The sequence below is a fragment of the Capra hircus genome, chromosome 3 (assembly GCF_001704415.2).
Source record: "Capra hircus breed San Clemente chromosome 3, ASM170441v1, whole genome shotgun sequence".
Classification (NCBI taxonomy): domain Eukaryota; kingdom Metazoa; phylum Chordata; class Mammalia; order Artiodactyla; family Bovidae; genus Capra; species Capra hircus.
In genome coordinates this window covers 47618602-47644968 of record NC_030810.1, presented here as the reverse complement: position 1 = coordinate 47644968, position 26367 = coordinate 47618602, and the positions used below count along the sequence as shown (strand labels likewise).

Here is a 26367-nt window from a genome sequence, read left to right as displayed (position 1 = left end):
ACCTTTACTTCATTATCCTGAGTTTGGGAAGATCGCTATACTCATACAATCTGCAAATAGAGATGCATAACCATGTCCTAGAGTTATGAGGGAAATTAACTCATAAAACCTTATAATAATTACAAAGTATTTATATACATATTTTGCCTTAAAACTTTATAAATCTATCTCTTGTGCACAGTCTCATTTAATCTTTACCAAGATAGAAATTGCTTAGTATAAGTGGTGCTATCTCCATTTTGCAAATATGTGAGTAATGCTTTAATAGTTACTTTTGAGTTGAGTTTACTTGCCCAAAGTAATTGCTAATAAACCAGGGAATTGATATCTAAAACATAAGTTTTAAGTTTCAATATAACTTTTAAAAAAGATAATAACACTGAAGTTTTCTTTTTCTTAACATGTTCTGCGTATAAGATGAGGAAATACAAAAAAAAAAAAAAAAAAAAAAAAGGAAAAGCTTGTTTGGAAGTTCAAGGAAGGTAAAATAGGAGTACTTTAAGGTATGACCTTCATTTATATAAAACTATTTCTCATGAACCAGTCCCAGGATGACAATGCAGGTAAGTAACATTTTGCTCTATCAAGCCAGAACTCCGAATGTCTCTTTTTTCTTCCTTTAAATTATATTTCACAGCATAAGGGATTTTGGTCATTGAGATGGTGGTAGTTTGCTTTGTTTTAAACATCAAGTTAACTGTAGGAAGGTGATTGATGATAATTGCCCTTAATTACCCACTGCAGTTCAGTTCAGTCACTCAGTCGTGTCCGACTCTTTGTGACCTCCATAAATCGCAGCACTCCAGGCCTCCCTGTCCATCACCAACTCCCGGAGTTCACTCAGACTCACGTCCATTGAGTCGGTAATGCCATCCAGCCATCTCATCCTCTGTCATCCCCTTCTCCTCCTGCCCCCAATCCCTCCCAGCATCAGGGTCTTTTCCAATGAGTTAACTCTTCGCATGAGGTGTCCAAAGTACTGAGTTTCAGCTTTAGCATCATTCCTTCCAAAGAACACCTAGGACTGATCTCCTTCAGAATGGACTGGTTGGATCTCCTTGCAGTACCAGGTACATTTAACAAACATCGTAACAATCTTGTCAAATAATTTTACAAATCCAAATTTATAGATGAGAAAACGAATTCACCTTAATTTGCCCTACGTTCCACTGCTAGTACACAAAAAAATGAACATTTGGACTCCAACATTGGTAAAGAATCTGCCTGCCAATGCAGGAAACAGGGAGACATGAATTCCGTCCTGGGTCAGAAAGATTCCCTGGAGTATAAAATGGAAACCCACTCCAATATTCTTGCCTAGAAAGTTCCTTGGACAGAGGAGCCTGGCAGGCTGTGCAGTCCATAGGGTCACAAAGAATCAGACATGACTGAGCATGCGCGTGTGCGCGTGTGCATGTGTGTGCACACACACACACAATAACAACAATTTGATCACTCTGCTACGCTGCCTCTCAAAGACATAATGTGTCCCTGTGATCTAACAAAAACTTCAATTTGAGATTATTTTTAACTTTTAACAAATTTTGAAAAAACAAATTTGTTTGCAGGAAGCAGATTAAAAAAAAACAAACCTACACTATTTTCCCTCTGGGATACATTCCCTAATTTGTATTTTAAGGCATGCCTCATATTGAAATATGACTTAGTCAATTTTCTCAAGAGAGGACAGATAAATATGGATTAATGGCTACTTTAGTTAATGATTGCAAGGCTGGTTTTAATTAATTGTGCTATGTACTCATTCTTAATTCATAAAATAAAATTTGTGCACAGAATAACATTTATTAGAAAAAAAAAAAGGGCAAGAAAACTCCATCAGTGACCAGTAGAAAGTGTAAAGGTGATCATAAGCAAAGACAGAATAATTATTTTTACTTTTATTGATGCTATAAAGTAGCATATACTCTGTTTGACAAAACAGTTGAATTTGTAACATTTCTGTATATCCATTTTTTATGTTTCTTATTTTATCATCTGTATTTATATGCAGATAGAATACTTTCCAAATGATTTAAACACAAAGATGTTTAATGGAAAGAAGTAAAAAGAAAAAACCACACATGGAACTCTGCACTAGAATTGCTTATATTGCTTTGGGTACAGAGGGGTGTGTGTGTGTGTGCGCGCGCGCGTGTGTGTGTGTGTGTGTTTCCCTTGTTTTAAGAGTAAGGCGTCTGTATGTGGCTCCATCCCTAGGAAGATGGTATAGAGAGACTTGTCTGGACCCTAGAGCTTTATCTCTGTCACTTCTCTGGACCTGGGTGCATTCTCCTTCTCTCATACTGCTATTTTAAACACCTCCCGCCTGCATTCTGAATGTAGTGTTCATTCCTTTTATAGCTCCTGAGGTGAAAGTCCAACTTCTCCAGGAAGCAGCTGCCAGGGAGACAGCACTGCAGACAGAATTCTCCCCACAGTGGTTCAGAGCACCTGCCAGTTAACAAAACTCCTGAAGCCCTTCCAGATCCAAATATCTCACACTTAGGTCCATGTGGGAGAAAGCAAGCTGGTTTAGTTGAATTCAAAATGTAAAAAGTAGAAACAAAAAAAAATTCCCAATCTGATTACTGATTCTTGTATCAGCTTTGAACAAAGCTAGTCTTTAACTTCTCAGATAGGTAGCGCCTTATCCTTTCTACATGCTTTACCTCCTTTATCCGTCATACTTTCATGAATGACCACTTTTAGCATTGAAGTAATAAGACCTTCCTCCCTCTCAAAATGTTTTTGTGTTAAATGAGATCATGTAAAAGTATTTTCCATATCACTTAACCTAGTCATCATTTCATTCAGAGAATGGAATTTATTATTATTAATAAGACAAGCTGATCATAATTAGATTTTTAGTAATAGTCCAAAAATGTCAGTATGTTGCACTAAGACTTTTTTACTTTAGTCAGTATTACTCTATCCATGCCTATTTTACTGAATGAATCTTAATTCATATATTGAGTGGTTTATAAATAATATATTGAAACACCCTAAATATAAAACTCCCTTGTCATTGCCTCTTCTCAACATAGACAGGCTAACATGGAAGCTTGACTTAAATGAGACAATGGTGAGAAAAAGGATAAAGCAATTTATAGTATTATGGAAAATATGGTTTAATTACAAGTTAAAATGAGTGATTTCAGTGTTTGGAATTTACAGATTAATACAAAACCAATATCTGATGATCTCCTAGGCATTTAAAATGTTGAGATTTGCATATATATGTATATACTTACATATGTTTTTTAAAATATAGACACTATAAATTATACATTAAATTAAGACTTAAAGGTATGAATTTATGCCATTGGTTGATCATTATTAAAGTTCATATCTTTTAGGAATTAGGCATAGAATGTATGAGAAAACAAAGAAAACTTTTTTTAAACATTCATTATTTTCAGTATTCTTTTCTCTGACTTACAATATTAAAAATATGTATGTTTGAGAATTTGGTGTTATAATTAGATAGTAGCTCATAACTTTCAATCTCTTGTCCAAAAATTTTTTAAAATAGCTTTATTATTTCAAAGAAGTGCTAGAATAAAATATATAGGAAATTGTTTTTCTTTCACAAAGTAAGAAATCAATATTATTTGTTTTTTTTGTAAAAATATAATATTTAAAAATTAAAATATACTTAACATGACATAAAGCCCATTCTGAAAATAAATGTACATATGTCATTAATATTATATACTTATACCTGGAGGTAAAATGAAATTATATCATAACAAAGTTAACGCCATGCATTACAAATTTTAATAAGCATGTCATTTGTAACTTACGAGACTTATTTGTACCTCATGTCCTTCTCTCTATAAATGGACACAATGATAGTATTTGATGATACCTATCACAATGGATGTTGTAAAGATTGAAAGAGAAGTAGATATAATGTGCTTAGAACAGTAACTGACAGGTTGTAAAGGTAGTAGTATATTATTATTGTCTACACAATAATATTGAATTGTTTTCCTGCACAAGTGCATTTCTCACTTAGAAATTTCTTTCAGTTCAGTTCAGTTCAGTCGCTCAGTCGTGTCTGCCTATTTGCGACCCCATGAATTGCAGCATGCCAGGCCTCCCTGTCCATCACCATATCCCGGACTTCACTCAGACTCACGTCCATCAAGTCCGTGATGCCATCCAGCCATCTCATCCTGGGTCGTCCCCTTCTCCTCCTGCCCCCAATCCCTCCCAGGATCAGAGTCTTTTCCAATGAGTCAACTCTTCGCATGAGGTGTCCAAAGTACTGGAGCTTCAGCTTTAGCATCATTCCTTCCAAAGAAATCCCAGGGCTGATCTCCTTCAGAACTGACTGGTTGGATCTCCTTGCAGTCCAAGGGACTCTCAAGAGTCTTCTCCAACACCACAGTTCAGAAGCATCAATTCTTCGGTGCTCAGCTTTCTTCACAGTCCAACTCTCACATCCATACATGACCACAGGAAAAACCATAGCCTTGACTAGCTGGACCTTAGTCGGTAAAGTAATGTCTCTGCTTTTGAATATACTGTCTAGGTTGGTCATAACTTTTCTTCCAAGGAGTAAGCGTCTTTTAATTTCATGGCTGCACTCACCATCTGCAGTGATTTTGGAGCCCCCAAAAATAAAGTCTGACACTGTTTCCACTGTTTCCCATCTATTTCTCATGAAGTGATGGGACCAGATGCCATGATCTTAGTTTTCTGAATGTTGAGCTTTAAGCCAGCTTTTTCTCTCTCCTCTTTCACTTTCATCAGAGGCTTTTTAGCTCCTCTTCACTTTCTGCCATAAGAGTGGTATCATCTGCATATCTGAGATTATTGATATTTCTCCTGGCAATCTTGATTCCAGCTTGTGCTCCTTCCAGTCCAGCATTTCTCATGATGTACTCTGCATATAAGTTAAATAAGCAGGGTGACAATATACAGCCTTGACGTACTCCTTTTCCTATTTGGAACCAGTCTGTTGTTCCATGTCCAGTTCTAACTGTTGCTTCCTGACCTGCATACAGATTTCTCATTTTAAAATATAATTGTCACCATCTGTAAGTGTGAGTGCTTCACTTAATAAAGAAGATCTTTGGACAGATTGCTAATTCTGTGGATTTCTCTTGACAAAGTCACACATGCCCTACACCTGCCAAAACAAAAAGATAATAAGTGTTTCTGCACCAGAGTACCTTCTGCCATAGAAGTATTAAAAGTCAACTCAAAATATCATCGATCATAATATTATATATAATATTATTTTCTAGGGAATATTGCACATTATGTAATTGTATGACTTACAAATACTTATATAAATGTATGTGTATTTCATATCTATATCCTTATTCATATCTATATCCATATCTATTAAACTATCTAACGAATAACTGGCAGGAAACATATTAAGAAGAGAACACTTTAAAAACAAAGGCAAGTGGGTGAGGAGATAGAATTTGTTCTGTTCTTTTTAATCTCTGCTTTACTCTTCTTACATCATTTTGGGCTTGAAACCAGGATATCAAAGCTCTTTTTGTATGCAAAATTAGCTTGGAGGTTGTATGAGGTTCTGAATTTTTTATTTTTTGTGTGTGCTTTTGAACGGTCTTCTGTCAAATTTAGAACTTTGTGATACAATGAAAAGACAGCTGTGAAGGTAGCTGGCCAGTCCTTTCACAGGAATATCATTTGCACACAATTTAGCTTTGAATCCAAGGGAAATTGTGCTTTTCTTTTATTAATTAGTACCTTTAATAGGAGCTTTCATTAATCAACATGTCTTGAGAAACGCTAGTCTTTTTCCATTGAGTTGAATAAATCCTGCTGTGTAGGGTACTGGAAATGGTGCTGAGGCTTATGTTTGGGGAACGTGTTACAGGGAATTAGATATATGAAAGGAAAAAAAAAAATCATCCTTTGGCAGTCACAGGCTTTATTTCTTAATGAACTTAAAAAAATAAATAACCCAAATATCCTCATTTCTACTAAGCTCTCTGATGTCCACCTTTCAGATTTAATCACACAGGAGATAGTGTCACAGAGTCGGTTAGGATAATTCCAACATCATTTCGTTCAACTAACACCCCACCAAGTGGGACTTTATACCCTCCAAAATAAGGACTTGCCTAATGTGTACTAATGGGTTTACTGGGTGATTCAATGGTAAAGAATCTGCCTGCCAATGTAGGAGACACAGGAGACAGGAGTTTGATCTCCGGGTTGGGAAGATTCCCTGGTGGAGGAGGAAATGACCCACTCCAGTATCCTTGCCTGGAGAATTCCCATGGACAAAGGAGGCTGGCAGGAGGAAGTCCATAGGGTCTCAAAGAGTTGGACATGACTGAGCAGAGCTGCGCAACACAATGTGTACTAATGCTATTTATAAAGGAATTCCTTAAAAGAGTTCAGATGTAGCAATCTCAGTTTTATTAGAAAAGTATTAACTATCTTAAGTTTAGGTTTAAACAATCTTAAACAAAACGAACTATTACAGTTATTTTCTATACATTTTTCAACAACCAGATGTTTGGAACTGTGTATGCAAAACATCCAGATGATTGACTAAAAATTTAAGTAATTGTCATGATAATTGGCTGGGTGTGAGCGCAGCTTATGTTGAGGAGGGTATTTTTAGAACTGCTTCACTCATGTCCCTATAACGTAGGTAGTCTAGCAGATTTTTTAAGTGGAGCAAAAAAAAAAAAAGTCTCAAGAAAATCCATGCCATATGCAATTAAAGGATATATTCATTGGTAAACATTTTTATTCATATTGTTTCATTGTCTAGACTTAAAAGCGATCCTAGATCACTAGCTTTATGTTAAAATGTTCTATTTGGAAGTCCAGAGATGAAAAATGATCCAAGTTTGTAACCTAAGAATTGTTGCTTCATCTTTCCTCTATTAATGATCTGATCATCTTTGTTTTACCAACTTCTCCCTCACATATTAATTCCTCCATCTGAAACAGAAGAACCCGTCACCCTTGCTGCTGTCTGACTCTAAGAATGAAAAGCATAGTTTATCACTGTAGTTAAGAGTACAGGCTGATTGGCTTTGTTCATGTTACACTTTCCCAGTATCTTCATGTCTGTAGATAAAATGAAGATAATAGTGTCTGGCTCATAAGTTTATGTGAAGATTAAATAGAATATGAAATGTAAAGTGCCTAACAAAGTGCCCCGTACATACTAAACAGAATATTTACTGGTTTAAAGTGGTTCCTCAAGTACAGAGACAAATGCTGTGGATCTTTCTTATTTCAACTAGTTATGAACCGACCTCTCACCCCCACCAACCACTTTACTCTGTTCACTCAATGCTGAGGTTAGTTCCCCACCAAACACTTGATTGCTTAGGCCTTCCTCTGTATTTAACAGAAGTTATTGTTTGTGCCACAAATATCTGTATTTAATTACTTAGTATCATAGATAATATGTTGATGACTTTTCTTTCTGAACCAGGTTGCACTTTGGAAATTTTTATACACTTTACCCTATTATTTCTTCTTCTAAAAGCAGCTTAATTTTTGCCCTCATTCATCCACTCAACAAGTATTTCTATTTATTGTCCATTATGTAGAGGGCCTTAGAATATACAGAAGTGGCTAAATGGACAGTTCCTAGATGTTACTTTTAGCAGGGAGAGACAGAAAATAATAACCCAGTAAATAGGTAATATGTCTCATGGGAGTGCTGGGAACAGTGGTATTTTTCGTTATTTAACACTTTAGGTAATTCAGTGGAGACCTAAGGAAGATAGGGAATACATTATGAAGACCTCTAGAGGAAGAGAGTTCCAGGTAGAAGAAACAGAAATATTGACTTCTTGGGGCAAGGGCATGTATGAGTTATTGGAAGCACAGCTGGAGACCCAGAGTCTAGAGCAGAGTAAATGGGAAAGAATGTGAACTGATAAAGTCAGGGAGGAATCAAGTGATCAGATTATGTAGGATGGTTGGTCACTATCAGGATTAAAGTTCTTCTTATGAGTGAAATAGGAAGGCTTGGAATTGTTGATCAGTTCAGTCACTCATTCGTGCCTGACTCTTTGCGACCCCATGGACTGCAGCATGCCAGACTTCCTTGTCCATCACCAACTCCCAGAGCTTGCTCAGACTCATGTCCATTGAGTCGGTGATGCCATAAAACCATCTTATCCTCTGTAGTCCCCTTCTCTTCCTGCCTTCAATCTTTCCCAGCATCAGGGTCTTTTCAAATAAGTCAGTTTGCATCTTGTAGCCAAATTATTGGAGCTTCAGCTTTAGCATCAGCCTTTCCAATAAATATTCAGTACTGATTTCTTTAGGATTGACTGGTTTAATCTCCTTGCAGACCAAGGGACTCTCAAGAGTCTTAACCAACACCACAATTGAAAAGCATCAATTCTGCAGTGCTCAGCTTTCTTTAAATGGTCCAATTCTCACATTCATACATGACTACTGGAAAAACCATAGCTTTGACTACACGGGCCTTTGTTGGCAAAGTAATGTCTCTGCTTTTTAATATGCTGTCTAGGTTGGCCACAGCTTTTCTTCCAAGGAGCAAGCATCTTTGAATTTCATGGCTGCAGTCACCTATCAATAACCTCACATGCAGATGACACCACCCTTGTGGCAGAAAGCGAAGAAAAACTAAAGAGCCCCCTGATGAAAGTGAAAGAGAAGAGTGAAAAAGTTTGCTTAAAAGTCAACATTCAGAAAACCAACATCATGGTATCCAGTCCCATTAATTCATGGCAAATATATGGGGAAACAATAGAAACAGTGATAGACTTTATTTTGGCGGGCTTCAAAATCACTGCAGATGGTGCCTGCAGCCATGAAGTTAAAAGACGCTTGCTCCTTGGAAGAAAAGTATGACCGACCTAGATAGCATATTAAAAAGCAGAGATATTACTTTGCCAACAAAGGTCCATCTTTTCAAAGCTATGGTTTTTCTAGTAATCATGAATAGATGTGAGAGTTGGACCATAAAGAAAGCTGAGCACTGAAGAATTGATCCTTTTCAGCTGTGGTGTTGGAGAAAACCTTTGAAAGTCCCTTGGACTACAAGGAGATCTAACCAGTCCATCCTAAAGGAAATCAGTCCTGAATATTCATTGGAAGGACTGATGCTGAAACTGAAACTCCAACACTCTGACCACCTGGTATGAAGAACTGACTCATTGGAAAAGACCCTGATGCTGGGAAAGATTGAAGGTAGGAGAAGGGGATGACAGAGCATGAGATGGTGAATGGCATCGCCAACTGGAAGGACATGAGTTTGAGTAAGCTCTGGGAGTCGGTGAGGCAGGGAGGCTTGTCCATGCTGCGGTCCATGGGGTCTCAAAGAGCCGGACATGACTGAGTGACTAAACTGAACTGAGTCACCATCTGCAGCGATTTTGGAGCCTAGAAAATAAAGTCTGTCAGTGTTTCCATTGTTTCTCCATCTATTTGCCATGAAGTGATGGGACGGGATGTCATGATCTTAGTTTTTTGATTGTTGGATTTTAAGCCAGTTTTTTCACTCTCCTCTTTCATTTTCATCAAGAGGTTCTTTGGTTCCTCTTTGCTTTCTGCCATTAGGGTGGTGTCATCTGTGTATCTGAGGTTATTGATATTTCTCCAAGCAGTCTTGATTCCAGGAATTGTTGATGATTTCATTTAAATTCTGAAGTTCATTCTGTTTGTTGTGGGGAGAATGGTGTCAATGGCAGATGCCAGAAACCTTCAGATAATTATAATAATTCGTTATAGCAACAATTTAATTACTATATTTTCACTTCCTAATCTTCATGATGGCAAGTCATGAATGTAATTTATCATACTTGCTAAATTATAAATTCTGCATGAGCCAGGATTCCAACAGATTATATCTTTAGATCACTAGAGTTCTTCAACCAAAGGGAAAAAAAAAGTTTTGGTGCCCAAAGATTACAAAACTTAATTTTTACTACTTCTGTCCTTCTTGTACCCTCCCATTACCCTCTGTCATACCCTAAATTCTTTCTTTCTTTCCACAATTTCTTCTTAATAGAGCGTATGCATATCAAGCAGTATTTCTTTGTATAAATGGAAAAAAATAGGGTGGATGTGGAGAACAAAGAGGAGCAAGATAGGAGACATATATGTATATGCCTATGTAATACATTTTGCATAATCATCTTATAGTTGACCTTCAGTTCAGTTCGGTTGCTGAGTCATGTCTGATTCTTTGTGACCCCATGTACCGCAGCACACCAGGCTTCCCTGTCCATCACCAACTCACGGAATCCACCTAAACCCATGTCCCTTGAGTCGGTGATGCCATCCAACCATCTCTTCCTCTTGTAGTCTCTGTAAATATATAATAAGTTTATATAAAATAGAAAGTTATGCCTGTTACTGTTCCCAATTTGTTAAATTCCATATATGGCAATTTGTGGTATATAGGTTCTACCTCAGTAATCTGACACAGTTCTACAGAAATCCAAGGAGATAATATACCTGCTTTTTTACCATGAGTCTCATTAAAGGGTCTTCCTCATACATGTTTTGAAAAATTTTGGATTGGAGTCAATAAAATTTATGTAATACAATTATCTTAGCCAAGGAGACATAAAGGATCCTTTTTTTCATGTTTTTCTCAGTGAAGAAGTTAGAATTTATTCTTCTATGAATATCCCTGACATACCACAACAGAGGAGAGTGCTTATGCTAAGACTAAGAATCCTAACTCTGATCAGGTCTATGAAACCCCTAATATCTAAATACTAGTTACTTTTTGTAGTCTTTTTGATACCCCCACCCCCAAATAAAGGTAAAACTGTTGCTGTCTCTAGGGAAAGGAAAATACCAGACGGAGTGTTCTAAACCAGACTTTCATGGTCAAATGTCCATTAATAATTAATTTTCTGCTTCCTTTAGAATAGGACAGGTTAAGCAGTTGGTCACATTCAGTAAATAAGAAATTACTTGCAGTAATTTCTGCAACATTCTAATAATCTCATATCTGAAATCTATTTTAAAAGCCTTTGATCTTCATTATGGTGAAAAGGACATTGAATGTGAAGATACAAGACTTGATTGCGAATTCAACTTTGCCACCCACTAACAACGTGGCTTGGGCAAGTCATTTAACCCCAAAATTCTATTTATATTCTGATGATGAAATTGAGCATAGCAATCTATGTTGTTGTTAGGAACAACAGTCTCCCAGTGTTGTTGTTAGGAACACCAAATATGATAAAGTTTGAAGGCCACAAATGCAAAGGTCACAGAATAAACACTTGGTGAACCCACATATTAAATGTAGATATTGGAATTATCATAATCCTAGTAGAGGTATTTCCATGTTCTACTCATACCCAATACACATGTGATCTTGTGAAATGGAAACTGTCCCCTGTAGCTTCTTTCAGCATATTATTAAGAATGACAATACACTATAATTATTTAATTATGTCATCAAAATGGGTTTTATTTTCTTCATTAAATACATCAGGAAAAGCTTTTCAATTAACAGTGACCTTTATGACTTCTACTAGTTTGCATTCTGTAGATCGTGAAGCTGACTGCAAATTAGATTCAGCAATGTATCTTGTTTTTTTTTTCACCCACTGATTAGTTTGATACACTTGACAGTAATCTACCCTTTTGCTTTCAACTTGCCATTTTGTACCAGTCTCAAAATGCTGCCTTCAATCCCCTAAGGTGTTCTGTAGAAATGCTGTCAAACTATTTCCTTGTATGTGTATTTTGATTCTGTAGCTGTGCTTTGTACTCATTTAAGAGAACCAGTCTTTAATTTGTATCACAGTGTTTTCAAGATAAAATTTAGAATTCAGGCCTCAGCAAAATCACTGATACATGACCACAGCCTTCTGTTTCAAATCTTGGCATGCCTGATGTCTGGTGGATGCAAAGCTATATTTTTGAATTTTGTTATAGAATTACAACTCTGAATCTGACTTCAGATTTAGCCTTAAAATCTACTAATAATCATCATGCTTGCTATTATCACTTTATGTCTAGTTTACCTTTTCAATTTTATCTCTCATCCCTCCTAGCCTATACTCCGGCTTTCTACTTGCTTGAGATGCTTGGCTCTCCTCTCTCACCTTTCCCTGGTACTGTCCACCTATTGCTCTTCTGTCTAGAACCCCACATCTTCCACGATTCATCTCCTTATCTTGGGCATTTTCTATACTCTAACAACCTTTCCATGTCAAGTACCCCTCTTTGGTTTCTCATGTGTCTTGCATCTGATTTAATAAAAGTATTCTTTCTGTGCTTTCTTCATTGGTTGACTTAATTAGATTGTCTTCCTTAGTAGACTGAAAGCTTTGGAGAGCAAAGGCAATGTCCCTTGAATAGTAGGTGCTCTGTAAGTATCGTTGGATAAAAGAATGCTTTCTGGAAAAACTATTATCAGTTTATTGAAAAGATGGCAAGAATTTACTACTAAAAATATTATATTAGCTTTGCTACATTTAATTACAGCAGCAAAATTATTAGTAAAAAGCAGTTTATAGTTTTGGTGTACAGGTTTACTGCTCTGTAAATGCAGATAATATAAAAAATAACCTTATATATGGTACCATTTTGTGTTTTATGCATCTGGTACATTATATACAGAATTTGATTAGGTTAAATCAGGCTAGCTAATGAACCTGTTCTACTTATTATAATTTCAAAGAAAGAAATGTGTTTTGTGTTGAAATTGTTTTTTGAATGAATTTAACCTTATTTAAATTTGTCCTCCAGACTGAATAAAAGAAGATTTTTGACTGGCTTTGAATTAAAATACAGATACACACAGACACATGTAAAAAAACAAAACTAAACTGTGTGAAGGTATCGCTTCATATTTGCTTTGAGGATGAAAAATGTACCAGTGTGTTCATGTCTCCTGTGTTTATGTCTGATGTTTGCATTTGCGGCAGTGCCATAATTCAGCATATGGAAATACACTCAGAACAAAGATAATGTCTCTCATTTTCATTTTGATTAATAGTGTCTATTTCTGGTAATTTGCAGGTGTTATTTGGAAGATGGAGCTTCAAAGGGTGCCTGGCTGAATCGGTCAAGTATTATTTTTGCGGGAGGTGATAAGTGGTCAGTGGATCCTCGAGTTTCAATTTCAACATTGAATAAAAGAGACTACAGCCTCCAGATACAGAATGTAGATGTGACAGATGATGGCCCGTACACGTGTTCTGTTCAGACTCAACATACACCAAGAACAATGCAGGTGCATCTAACTGTGCAAGGTACTCATTTCCATATCTGCTATACTGTGAAGGTCTATGTTTAGAAATGTTTGGTATTTGGATATAAGAATGACTGAGAGGTAACTGACAATGGTGAAAGATATGTTGTCACTGTTCAGGGATTTATGTTCTTAGATTCCATTAAGTATAATGGCTATTATAGGCATACAAATCCCTACTTACGGAGATAAAAAATTATCCATTAACACCACATTATGATTCTTTTGTATATGATTAATTTTGTTTCTTCCTATGAGTCACCCCTTCAATAAATTTTTGAGAATACATGATTGATACATTACAGTATTTTTTGATAACCTGTGATGGCTACATTAAACTATTAGAACTTTTTACAATATGAATAGTAACTTTAAAAAAGTAATCCTCAAGCTTTCCAACAGTTTGTCTCAATTCAGCTTCTTTTTACTTTGATTCAAGTTGCAAGGAAGAGAAGCACCCTTCTAGAATTACTTTAATTAAATAAAGAGTAATTGGAAAAATATGGTTCACAATGTTTTATTTTTGATTTACATACAGTAGATCATAAATCATAGCTAACTTCCAATATCCAAATATAAACAGAATCAGCAAATTATTTTCTTTAACTTGTATGCTAAAATGTAAGAGCATATTTACCCTCAACACATTACTTTTCATGGAAAATGTAATTAAAATGCTAGTAAAATAAAAAATGTATATTTTTGCCCTTTTGCACTGTTTCCTTGTGCTATATAGATTAATCATGTACTGGATGCATAAAAACAGAATACTATGGGACTGAAAATGATATTGCAGTATTTCTAAGTAAAACTAATAACAAATTATATGATAATGTACTGCCGGTGAATGCCTGTTTTATTCATATCAGGAAAGCTGAATGAGCAAGTTACTGGTATTATTTTTTAGTTTACCCTTCAAAAATCAACAGTAAGTATTTAAATTACATGGTTTACATTCAGAAAAGATTGTTATTCTACAGCTTTACTATTTCATCTCATAAGGGCAAAAGTGGATTCAAGCACAGCTTCAGTTATTAGTAAATAGTTTAACTTTGTGATTATTAAACTTATTAAACAATTAGCTTTAACAAGAAAAGTATACCCTGAAGGGTAAGTCAGTGAATTTTCTCAGTGGTTTTTCTTATTACAGATCATTGAAGACTTTTTGGTGTTTTTTATTTAAAAGCATATGAGAAAATAATAAAATTTTCACCCAAGTCAATTTTTATCCAAAGATTATCCAGAGATTCCAGAGGGCAGTGGTTTTTCCAGTTTCAAAAAATGACATGGAATTACAAGTCAAAGGCACATTTCTTCAGTTATCCAAGCCTATTCCTGTTCAAAGTTTCTAGTTCAAACACTATAAGAAATAATTTATAATGTGAGGAAAAGTACACTTTGACAGTAATATTTGAGTCACTTAAGATATAGACATTTTACTTCTTATATATTTAAATGATATATTTCTGAACACTAAAAATATCTCTCCTTCCTTTTCTTCATTCTCTCTTATTCCATATTAGGCCCACATTTTGTAACCAGACTATAAATATGTATGGTATGGTTACAAAATTTATATATTTATATATATATATATATATATATATACATGTATATGCCCTGCTAATGCAAATGCTCAATTTTCATAGAATTTCTTCATAATTTTACATTACATATATTGTTCAGTAGTACTGAAACTGTTATATGCCTTACTCCAGCACTATCTTTTGCTGGCCATTGTAAACTTTTTGAACACCATTTTAGGAGGAGCATTTTCCAAATGCACTTACTATATTTTTATCACTATATTTGTTCCTCTAGAAAAATAAAATTAGTGTTACTGTTTTGACATATGTGGTTGGGTCAAATTAAAAGCTAATAATTTTACAGTATTTATGAAACTAATTACTTATTAAAAGTTGATTGACATGTGGGCAGTTTTCCAATTACATTAATAAAGTTCAAGGAACAAATTAATAGGCTTGTCAGTCAATTTCAAGAACTAAATAAATGTCACAAAAAGTCAAACCCCACTTAAGCTACATTTCTTCACTGTAAACAGAAATAAACTGATGTGCACATCTTTTCAATCTCTAAACTTGTTAATTTGTCTGATACTCAGATGTATTTGGATAGTTTTAAAGTGTATGTTCTTTACCTAAATATTTGTCAGCCTTGGATGACCAAGATAAGGAAATGTTAACAAGTAAGAGAAGGCTATTTATTAATCACTGATGTCAAACACACAGTGGCTGGTAAAAACAAAGCTCATCTTTAATTGTTGAAGCTATGTGCTCAAGGGAGCTAGTTTTTAAAAGTCATTTTAGAAAGGAGGTAATAAAAAGGATTTATGCTTCTGAACTCTGTGTTGGAGAAGACTCTCCAGAGTCCCTTGGACTGCAAGGAGATCCAACCAGTCCATTCTGAAGGACATCAGCCCTGGGATTCCTTTGGAAGGAATGATGCTAAAGCTGAAACTCCAGTACTTTGGCCACCTCATGCAAAGAGTTGACTCATTGGAAAAGACTCTGATGCTGGGGGGGATTGGGGGCAGGAGGAGAAGGGGACGACAGAGGATGAGATGGCTGGATGGCATCACTGACTCGATGGACGTGAGTTTGAATGAACTCCGGGAGTTGGTGATGGACAGGGAGGCCTGGCGTGCTGCGATTCATGGAGTCGCAAAGAGTCAGACACGACTGAATGACTGAACTGGATAAAAAGGATATCTTGTCAATACAGACTATGCATGGGATATTTGTTCGTATTGTTGGTTTCTCAGAGATATTAATATCAATAAATGGAATAATGGGGGAGAAAAGACACTGGAGTAGGAGTTGGAAAACCTGGATTCTAAACCTATGATTACTCTTGAAAGACTCTCTAAAAGTTTTCTCATTCGAAGAAAGTGGACTCAAATCAGAAAATCGAGGTCAATGCTAATCAAAACCAAAAAGACAAATGACAGGGGAAAAAATCCACTGTGGTTATTTGCTTTTGATTTGAAAGGGAAATAGTTATTTAAGTGAAAAAAATGAAAAAAAAATCATAACACTTGTATAACACTTGTATTGAGAACTATGCAAAGTGATTTTTAAATAGTAGCACCTTCTAATACTTATTCTACTAAGTATAAGTCCCAAATAGGACTTCCCTGGTGGCTCGGATGGCAAAGAATCTGTCTGCAATGCAGGAGGCCCAGGTTCAATCCCTGGGTTGGAAAGATCCCCTGGAGAAGGTAATGGCAACCCACTCATGGATTCTTGCCTGGAGAATCCCATGGACAGAGGAACCTGCTGGGCTATAATCAATGGGGTCACATAGAGTCAGACACGACTGAGTGACTAACACTTTACTTTAGTGCTTTAGTTATCTCCATGTTTTCTTTCACTAATTGAGCTGAACAATGTATGTACTCATGGAATTTGAAGAATGTGGTATATTGGAGTTTTGCTTCATGGGGATGGAAATTGGCTGATAGATATAGTAAGAAAATAAATTTTTCATTGCCCATATTTAATGCTGTTAAATCAAGTTACCTATTTGTCCAGCATTTCAAACCATTTAGTATAGCATTTACTAAGAGCGGTCTTTATTATTCATGAGTATAAGAATATATATGACTTGAATACTTATTATGAAGGGAGACCTCTATCACAATACTGTCATGATAAACATAATATCTAAATGCTTCCTATTCAAATATAGAACACAGTGTTAGTTGCTCAATCATGTCCAACTCTTTGCCACTGCATGGACTGCAGCCTGCCTGATTTCTCTGTCCATGGAATTCTACAGGCAAAAATACAGCAATGGGTTGCCATGCCCCCCTCCAGGGGATCTTCTGATCCAGGGATCAAACCCAAGTTCTTGCATTGTGGGTGGATTCATTACTTTCTGAGCCACCAGGGAAACCCATATAACACAATGGTTTCTACTACAGTCTGCATCTAGAATCTAGGTTGTATACAGCACAAAATAAGACACCTAAAGATATTGTATAATAAGTAAATATATTTACAGCAGTTGCAGCCAACACCCTGACTACCGCCTTGTGAAACTCTGAGCAGTTAAAACGTTCTAAGATAGAAATGGAAATAACAAATGTGTATTGTTTTAAGACACGCATACATTCACACACACACACAGTATATGGAACGTTTATCATTCAACTTGTGCCCTTTCAGGGAGATATACTCTAGGTTTTCTCTAGGCAGAGTAGAAGGAGTTTTGACCAGCGCTCAAGCGTGTAAGCAAAATAATGTCTCACAGAACTGGAAAAGGTCAGTTTTAATTCCAGTCCTTAAGAAGGACAATGTCAAAGAATGTTCAAACCACTGCACAGTTGCACACATTTCACATGCTAGTAATGTTATGCTCCAAATCCTTCAAGCTCAGCTTCAACAGTATGAGAACTGAAAATTTCAGATGTACAAGCTGGATTTAGAAAAGGCAGAGGAACCAGAGATCAAATTGTCAATCAGTATCTGTTGGATCATAGAAAAAGCAAGGGAATTCCAGAAAAAAAAAAAAATCTACTTCTTTGTCTACACTAAAGCCTTTGACTGTATGGATCACAAAAATCTATGGAAAAATTCATAAAGAAATGGGAATACCAGACCACCTTACCCATCCCCTGCGAAACCTGTATGCAGGTCAAGAAGCAGCACTTAGAACCAGACACAGAATAACTGACTGGTACAAAATTGGGAAAAGAGTACAAGGCTGTATATTGTCACCCTGAATTTTTAATTTATATGCAGAGTAAATCATGTGAAATGCTTGGCTGGTTGAATCACAAGCTGGAATCAAGACTGAGTGTAGAAATATCACCTACTTCCTATATGCCGATGATACCATGCTAATGACAGAAAGTGAAGAGGAACTAAAGAGCCTCTTGATGGGGTGAAAGAGCAGAGTAAGAAAGTTGGATTAGAACACAATATTCACAAAACTAAGATCATAGCATCCAGTCCCATCACTTTCTGGCAAATAGATGGGGAATCAATGGAAACAGTGACAGAGTTTATTTTCTTGTGCTCCAAAATCACTGTAGATGGTGACTGCAGCCATGAAATTGAAAGACATTTGCTTCTTGGAAGGAAAGCTATGACAAGCCTAGACAGCATATTAAAATGTAGAGACATCACTTTGCCAATGAATGTCTATATAGTCAGAGCTATGATTTTTCTACTAGTCATGTACAGGTGTGAGAGTTGGACCATAAAAAAGGCTGAGTGCCAAAGGATTAATGCTTTTGAATTGCAGTGCTGGAGAAGACTCTTGAGAATCCCTTGGACTGCAAGGAGATCAAATCAATCAATCCTAAAGAAATCAACCCTGAATATTCATTGGAAGGACCAATGCTGAAGCTCCAATACTTTGGCCGCTTGACTTGAAGAACTAACTCACTGGAAGAGACCCTGATGCTTGGAAATATTGAAAGCAAAAGGAGTGGGGAGTGGCCGAGAATGAGATGGTTGAACAGTATCACATACTCAGTGGTCATGAACTTCAGCAAACTCCAGAAGTGAGAGACAGGGAATCTTGGTGTGTTGCAGTCCATGGGGTCACAAAAAGTCAGACATGAGTTAGAGACTGAACAACAACATAGAGAGGAAAGATTAAGTTCTACCTGGAGCAGCAATGACTGATGACTAATTAAAGCAGGAGTTATAAAAACTTCTGTCTCCTGTCCAGTTAGATAACTGATGGGCCGTTTTGGCTCTAGAGCAGCTGGAGTCATTGAACAGCATCCACCACAGCTCAACTTGTGCTCTGTTCAGTCTTCCCTTTTCTTTCTTCTCCAGCAATTTATTACAAGAATACTCTCTAATATATATCCTAGTTGTAAATTCCATTCTCTTTCAACTCAAAGATCCTTAACTATGACCATGTTAGATCCTTGCCTCTAGTTTAGTCATTGTTTAAAGAAAATCTTTGTAATGTCAAAAGACAGCACATTCAAATATCATTTATTATTAGCATTCTATTTTACATTGGATTGGAATTAAAAATGGCTTATAGAAAGTATTTAGTACACCAAGGTGAATAGGATAAATCAGAAGCAAAAGATAAGGTAAGAAGAGTAGGATATAATCATATATGAGGTTTAATAATGAAATTTGTGCTATGATTTCTTTATATATTCTGCTGCTGCTGCTAAGTCGCTTCAGTCGTGTCCTAGTCTGTGTGACCCCACAGACAGCAGCCCACCAGGCTCCCCTATCCCTGGGATTCTCTAGGCAAGAATACTGGAGTGTGTTGCCATTTAGGACTTGGTAAAAATTTTAGTTCTAAGAATTTTAGCACCCAACACAGAAAGAGGAGCAAGATCAGTTAGAGTTCCTCTGGTAAAATCCAAAACTGGTAACCATACACAAAGGGTAAGAAGAGACCTGAGAAAGAGGCAGACCAGTTCAGATTGAGACCAGTTGAGATTAGTAGGGGGCAGCTTTAAGAAACAAGGAAACTTACATATGAGGCTAGTCTTGAGTGATCATAAGATGAGTGGACCTCCATACCTACTTGGAAGAATCTTAATAGTTTATATTGAGCCCTCAAGAGAGTTCAGGCATGTTTTCAGCCCAGATGGTCCTAAAAACACATTGCTCTCTTAATGCTGAGTCCTTGAAATGGCTGCTAGTAGTGCAAACAATCAGCAGAACTGACAAGGGAGAGGAAGAGGAGTCTTAGATTGCCTAAGTCCAGCTCAAGGGTCAGCCTGTTGTCAAGCATGGCCTTTCCATAACCTCCTCCAATTGTCAACATGTGGAACATTATATCCCCATGACTTATTTATTTTACAGCTGAAAATTTGTGCTTTTTAATCCCAGTCACTTGTTTTGCCTTTCTATTCCCAACCACCAATCTGTTCTCTGAATTTACAAGCTCACTCTTGGGGTTTTATTGTTTGTTTTTAGGGGGAAAATAATCTCCAAAAAATGACCTTAGTTTTTATATAGGATCTGTAGCTTTATATCATTAATTTGTAACAGATAAATTTATAAGACCACCTTATATGTGATAATTATATATGTATAAATGTATCATCTGCTTATGAGAAAATATTAATCATTTACTCTCTAAAATTATGTTAGGAGTGGTATCAAATAATTGAGATCACAGTTACAGGGTTAGGTGTGTACATACTCATTCTCATTCCCTCTGTAAGGAATTACTGCCTATTCTACCATAAATCATTTTTTTGCTTACCCCAATTCATTCATGCATGTTCACTCATGTCTGACTCATTGTGACCTCGTGGACTGTAGCCTGCCAGGCTCCTTTCTGCATAGGGTTGTCCCATGAACTGGAGTGACTTGCCTTTTCCTCCTTCAGGGAATCTTCCCAACCGTGGATCAAACCCATGAATTCTACATCTCTTGTACTGCAAATGAGATTTTTACCACTGAACCACCAGGGAATATGTTACCCCAATTCACATTATGGTAAACATCCTGTGGAAGGCAAACTGCACTGAATTAATGCAGACTAGTCAATACCTGAATACCAACCACTGGCTCAAAGTTCAGTTATAAAAAAATGATATAAATAAAGTTGTATTAGTTCTTACAGATTTTTCCCACAGTCATTTACTAGTAACAGTGGAGCCTTACCTAAATTCACCCCATTTTTCTATTTTATGTTGGTCTAAAATATACAGATTTTCATTTAGGAAGAAAATCATTTGTAAGCATTTTGGAATTTATGCCCCATTAGTTAATAGGATTGTCATATTCCTAAGGGTGTTGTCCAGTGAAAATGTCAGGAGAGTGTGTAATTTCCTCAGTCTCTCTTGTCACAACAAAATTTGGGTGTTAAAGCCCTCAGCATGTCACTGTTCTCGGACAGACTGTGTCTCAGCTCTCGGACAGATCAGTGTTACAGCTCTCAGACAGATCAGTGTTACAGCTCCATGTTACAGCTCAGTTCTATTTAGAAAATAAAGGAAAATACATCCTTGAGGTGTGAGGGCATGCTGACCCAAAAGACACGAAAAGAAGAGAGAGAGCCCCAGCCTTTTGGCTCCTCCTTTGTATGCTTTTCCTCCTCCCCTGGGCCTGCCCTATGTAAATTGGGCTAGCCAGGGGTACTGTTTGTTCTTCTTGAGGTCCTCACTCTGGTCCTAGGACATTCCTTTGTTCTATTTTTGCAGGCTTTCCCCTTCCTTATCTTTTAGCCACTGCCATTCTGTACTCCTTTTTCCTATTCTAACTACCTAACTGAAACATTGACTCTGTTAATATGTTAATATATAAGGTAGTAATAGTAGTTACTGGTGGCCTAGTGGTAAAAGAATGTCAATGCAGGAAACATAATGAGACTCTGGTTCCATCCCTGGGTTGAGAAGATTCCCTGAGGAGGGCATGGCAACCCACTCCAGTATTCTTGCCAGGAGAATCCCATGAACGGAGGAGCCTGAGGGGTTGCAGGCCCTGGGGTCCCAAAGAGGCACAACTGAGGTGACTTGGCATGCCACACCATAAGATATTAAGTAGTATTGATGTCCAGAAAGATAATGGTTTGGGGTCCAAAGATTTTAGAAAAATATGCCTAATTTGTGAAACTGGGAAAAACAAATCTTTCAGGTATCATTTGTGATCTAGACTTCAGCAAAATTATTCACTCAAATGTACCTGCACAGAAAAGCTCAGGTCCACACATATTGACTTATATGAGCTAGACCTTTTTAAGCAGTAAAATCATGCATACAATTGTTAAATTCATGCACTTTTCAGGTAGACTATTTCATTTTTCTTTTCAGATATTTCAATCTGGCTAGAAATGCTATGCTTACCTGGCAGTGCATATCAGGCTGGCTTCCAGAAAATCATAACTTCACTTTTATTTGTGAGTGTATTGATTTTGAATAGGTTATTGATGTAGCTACTAAGGTTCATAAGAAATAAGGTTCATTGAACTAATTTTTAGTGAAATTCTTATTTGAATATTGGTACTTCCGACTAAGGTCCTTCTAGTCAAGGCTATGGTTTTTCCAGTAGTCATGTACGGATGTGAGAGTTGGACTGTGAAGAAGGCTGAGTGCTGAAGAATTGATGCTTTTGAACTGTGGTGTTGGAGAAGACTCTTGAGAGTCCCTTGGACTGCAAGGAGATCCAACCAGTCCATTCTGAAGATCAGCCCTGGGATTTCTTTGGAAGGAATGATGCTAAAGCTGAAACTCCAGTACTTTGGCCACCTCATGAGAAGAGTTGACTCATTGGAAAAGACTCTGATGCTGGGAGGGATTTGGGGCAGGAGGAGAAGGGGACGACAGAGGATGAGATGGCTGGATGGCATCACTGACTCGATGGACGTGAGTCTGAGTGAACTCTGGGAGTTGGTGATGGACAGGGAGGCCTGGCGTGCTGCTATTCATGGGGTTGCAAAGAGTCGGACATGACTGAGTGACTGAGTGACTGAATTGAACTGAACTTCTTCCAGAATAAACATTTTTATCTCTTCTGAATATTCTTTTTCTTTTAAAGTCTTTAGAAAAAATTATTGGTCATGACTTTTCTGCAGTTGAGATAAAAACAGTAGCAGAAAGAGATGGTAGATTTCAATAAATAGTACTTTTCTTTGAAAAAAAATTCTCTCTTTAAATGTAGTGGTCATATATTCCTAACCAGAAGTTAGTATATATATATATATTTTTGTTTAATATAAAATCTTATATTAAAACCATATTATTGATCAAAATTGTGCAAAAACCCAAAATTCTACATGGAGGAAATGAATAATTTGATAACATTTTCTTATAAACTTTCAGTATGTTGTCATTAGTAAATGAGAGAGATGAGAAAGAACAAAAAAAAATATTGATAGATATTTCATGCTGTTAACTGAACCATGCCTTTTTTCTATAGAAGGAGTTTTGTGAAAACTACTGCTAAATTTTGTGATTTGGTAACAATAAGGGGAACAGTGTCAAAATTTAAGTTAGCCACTTTGTTACTAATGAATTGTGCCAGCAAGGAAGGTTCTACTCCAGTACCTCTGATCTACTCATGACTTGGATAATTTTTTGGGAGGGTGTAGAAGTGGGACAAGAAAAGCAAAGAGTTTTACAGTTTGCAGTCAGTGTTGTTGGGGAGCAATTCTGGCTTTGTCCTTCTCTTCTAAGCTCTAAGTTTTAAATCATTTTGGCAAATATTAACTAAAAGGGTACCTGAGAATGGGGTGTTTAGAAGAGGAACAATATTTATCACTCATTTTGAATCTGAGTAAAGCCGTATTTCCATTTTGGGTAATAAAGAGTTCAAAATGCAATTTGAAACTGTTTGTAAAATAGATAACCCTTTAAGCAAGATTTGCTGCCCATTGAAAGTCCCTTCAGAGATTGATGGATAGTCACTCTGGTTCTTGAAGCACATAGTTTGATAAGCATCTCAAGTCTCAGACTGATCATATTTTTATTTTATTGGTATTAATTGTTTGGTTTTGTGTTATAATTCAGAACAGTTACATTTGTTGCCTATCTTGGTATCTTTATTTTTCCCTAAAAAAAAATAAACTGTGTAAATAATACATGTCAAATCCCAATGCAGTGTATACCATCAGTATGAAAATCTCTCTATAAATAAAAGATTACCAAGCTTTAGCTGGTCCACTTATTTTGAGAAACCCTGCAAATAAACTCTTAGTCTGGTGAAATAATTTGTGTTCTCCTAGGAAGTCATTTCAATAGGATTTGATCTATGAAATAAATTTACAGTTTTATTCTCCATATTATGTGTATAGTCAAGAAATTACTACAAAGACAATTAGGGTTTTGCTATATTTATTAACTAAATTCTGAATAAAATAGCACTTGTAACCTTTATAACTGATAAAGATAAAAATTTAACAGAAGATAAATTTTGAATCTGCTAATGATATTGTTTATCATATGATTTGTAGCAGAACAATAAGAATTAATTATGTATAGTGTCAAAAGTTAAAGAGACACAATTAAGACTAATGGTAAAGTTCAATTTGCAGAATACAAGTCACTCTGTGTCCTGATGCCTCTCTGACCTGCACCACAAGTCACTCTGTGTCCTGACCTGTACCACTTCCTTCCCATTCCTTCAGCAGTCCTTTAGTTACCTAGTAAGAGCAGAAGATAGACACAGGAAAGGTGGCTCATGTGTCTGAACTAAGCTGTCAGATGACACAGGAAAGGTGGCTCATGTGTCTGAACTAAGCTGTCAGATGTTCTAACCCACATTAAGAAGTGCATGTGTGCTCAGTCGTGTCCAACTCTTTGCCACCCTAGGACTGTAACCTGCCAGGCTCCTCTCCAGCAATAATACTGGAGTGCGTTGCCATTTCTTCCTGCGTTGCAGATTCTTTACTGCTGAGCCACCAAGGAAGCCAGTTTGTATATAGACCAATGGTTCTTAAACATTTTGCAGTCATTGACCCATTTTAAAATTTGCAGACTTGGTCTCTAGAAAAATTTTACATACCCTCTACGTTTTATAGACTTCTTTATGTGAGCAAAATGCTCATGAAATCACTAAATTTATCCAAATAAGAACCTCAGTTACTCTTTGTGGCTGAGGACTGGGTCTTAATCCCTTTTGACTCCCAAACATCCAGAACAGTTCCTGACAAATATTAGGGACTCAGCAGAAATGTATTGGTTGTATATGTGTATGTACTTCTTTCTCCCTGCCTTCAAGCTAATCACTTTGCTTAAGCTGTGATTTAATGTATTGATGCTATCTTTAGGGCATAACACCAAGAATGCTGACATAACAGGAAAATTTTTAAATTAAAAGGATTAGTTAGGCATTTATGACTTAGGTTGCTTATTTTTATTCCAGGTCATAGCATTCTTATCTGTTGCTAATCCCCATGTTTTCACAAATGCATAATAATGATTGCATGTTGCAGTAAAAATATAATATTTAAATGGGATACCAGTATTTTACTATATATATATATATATAATAAATATATAAATAAATATATATATAAATTATATATAAATATATAATAAATATATATATAAGCAATGTTATTTTGAGAATACAAATATACTTTGTATGGGACAAAGTCACAACTAATATTGTAGGCAAGGGTTCCTAATGCTAAACAGAAGTAAGAGGCTATCATTTTAATGGGTTAAGAATACCACCATTAGAATTTCCTCTCAGACATTTCACTTATTTTCAGATTTTGATTTGAACAAGTGAATGTGAAGATGTGTTTTAAAACAGCATGTTGAAGATTTGAGGAAGAACTTTTTGTCAGTGCAGAGCTAACATGTGTATGCTCTTTTCCTAGGCTTAGGACCTTACCTTTTAAAGGTAGTCCATTTTAAAAAGACATCTAGGATTAAGTCAGTTTAATTTTTTTTTTTTTCAAATCCCTTGGGCAGTTCACTTTAGTTCAATACCTCCTAGGTACAAATAACTTTGCTAAAAATTTCACATGCATCCTTCTTTGTGAAGTGGAATAACGGTCCCCAAAGATGACCATGACTCAAAGGAGAGCTAGCATTGCAAAGCAGCTGACCTTAAAACAGGGACATTATTTTAGATTATCCAGATGGACCCAAGGATATCACATAAGTACTTAAATGTAAAAGGGAGCCAGAAGAAGAGAATCAAATGGAGATATGACTATGGAAGTAGGTCACAGTGATGGAATGTAAGAAATACTCAATCTACCCTTTCTGACTTTAAAGACAGAGGAAGGGAATCATGAGCAAATAAATATGAGGACCCTCTGAGTCTGGAAGAGGAAAGGAAATGGATTGTCTATTAGAGACTCCAGAAAAAATCATAATTCTACCAACACCTCAGTTTTCACTAAGAAAGATTTATATTGGACATCTAACCTATAATTATGGGATAAATAAGTGTTGTTTTAAACCACTCTTTGTGGTAATTTGCTTTGGCAGCAAATAGGAAACTAATATACACACACTCAAAAATAGAAAATACTTTCATCACTATTAGGAACAGGGTTTCCCACCCTTGGCACTGTTAACATTTTGGATCATATAATGAATGTGTGTGTGTGTGGTAGAGGAAAATAAATTTTCTGTATATTGTGAGATATTTAGGAGCATCCCTGGCTGCCTGGCTGCTATGTACTGCATGTCTGTGTCCTGCCCAAATTCATATGTTGAACCCTAATGCCAACATTATGGC

At 36.3% G+C, this 26367-nt stretch overlaps 1 protein-coding gene across 1 annotated transcript in view; it reads left to right on the top strand.

Annotated features, from left to right (window-relative positions):
• The window catches only part of NEGR1 (neuronal growth regulator 1), a 1013490-nt gene that overhangs the window by 417434 nt on the left and 569689 nt on the right, over positions 1 to 26367 (top strand). The window contains exon 2 of the mRNA XM_018045513.1: positions 12985 to 13217. Coding sequence (XP_017901002.1) covers positions 12985 to 13217 — 233 coding nt within the window. The remainder of the gene's footprint in view (positions 1 to 12984; positions 13218 to 26367) is intronic.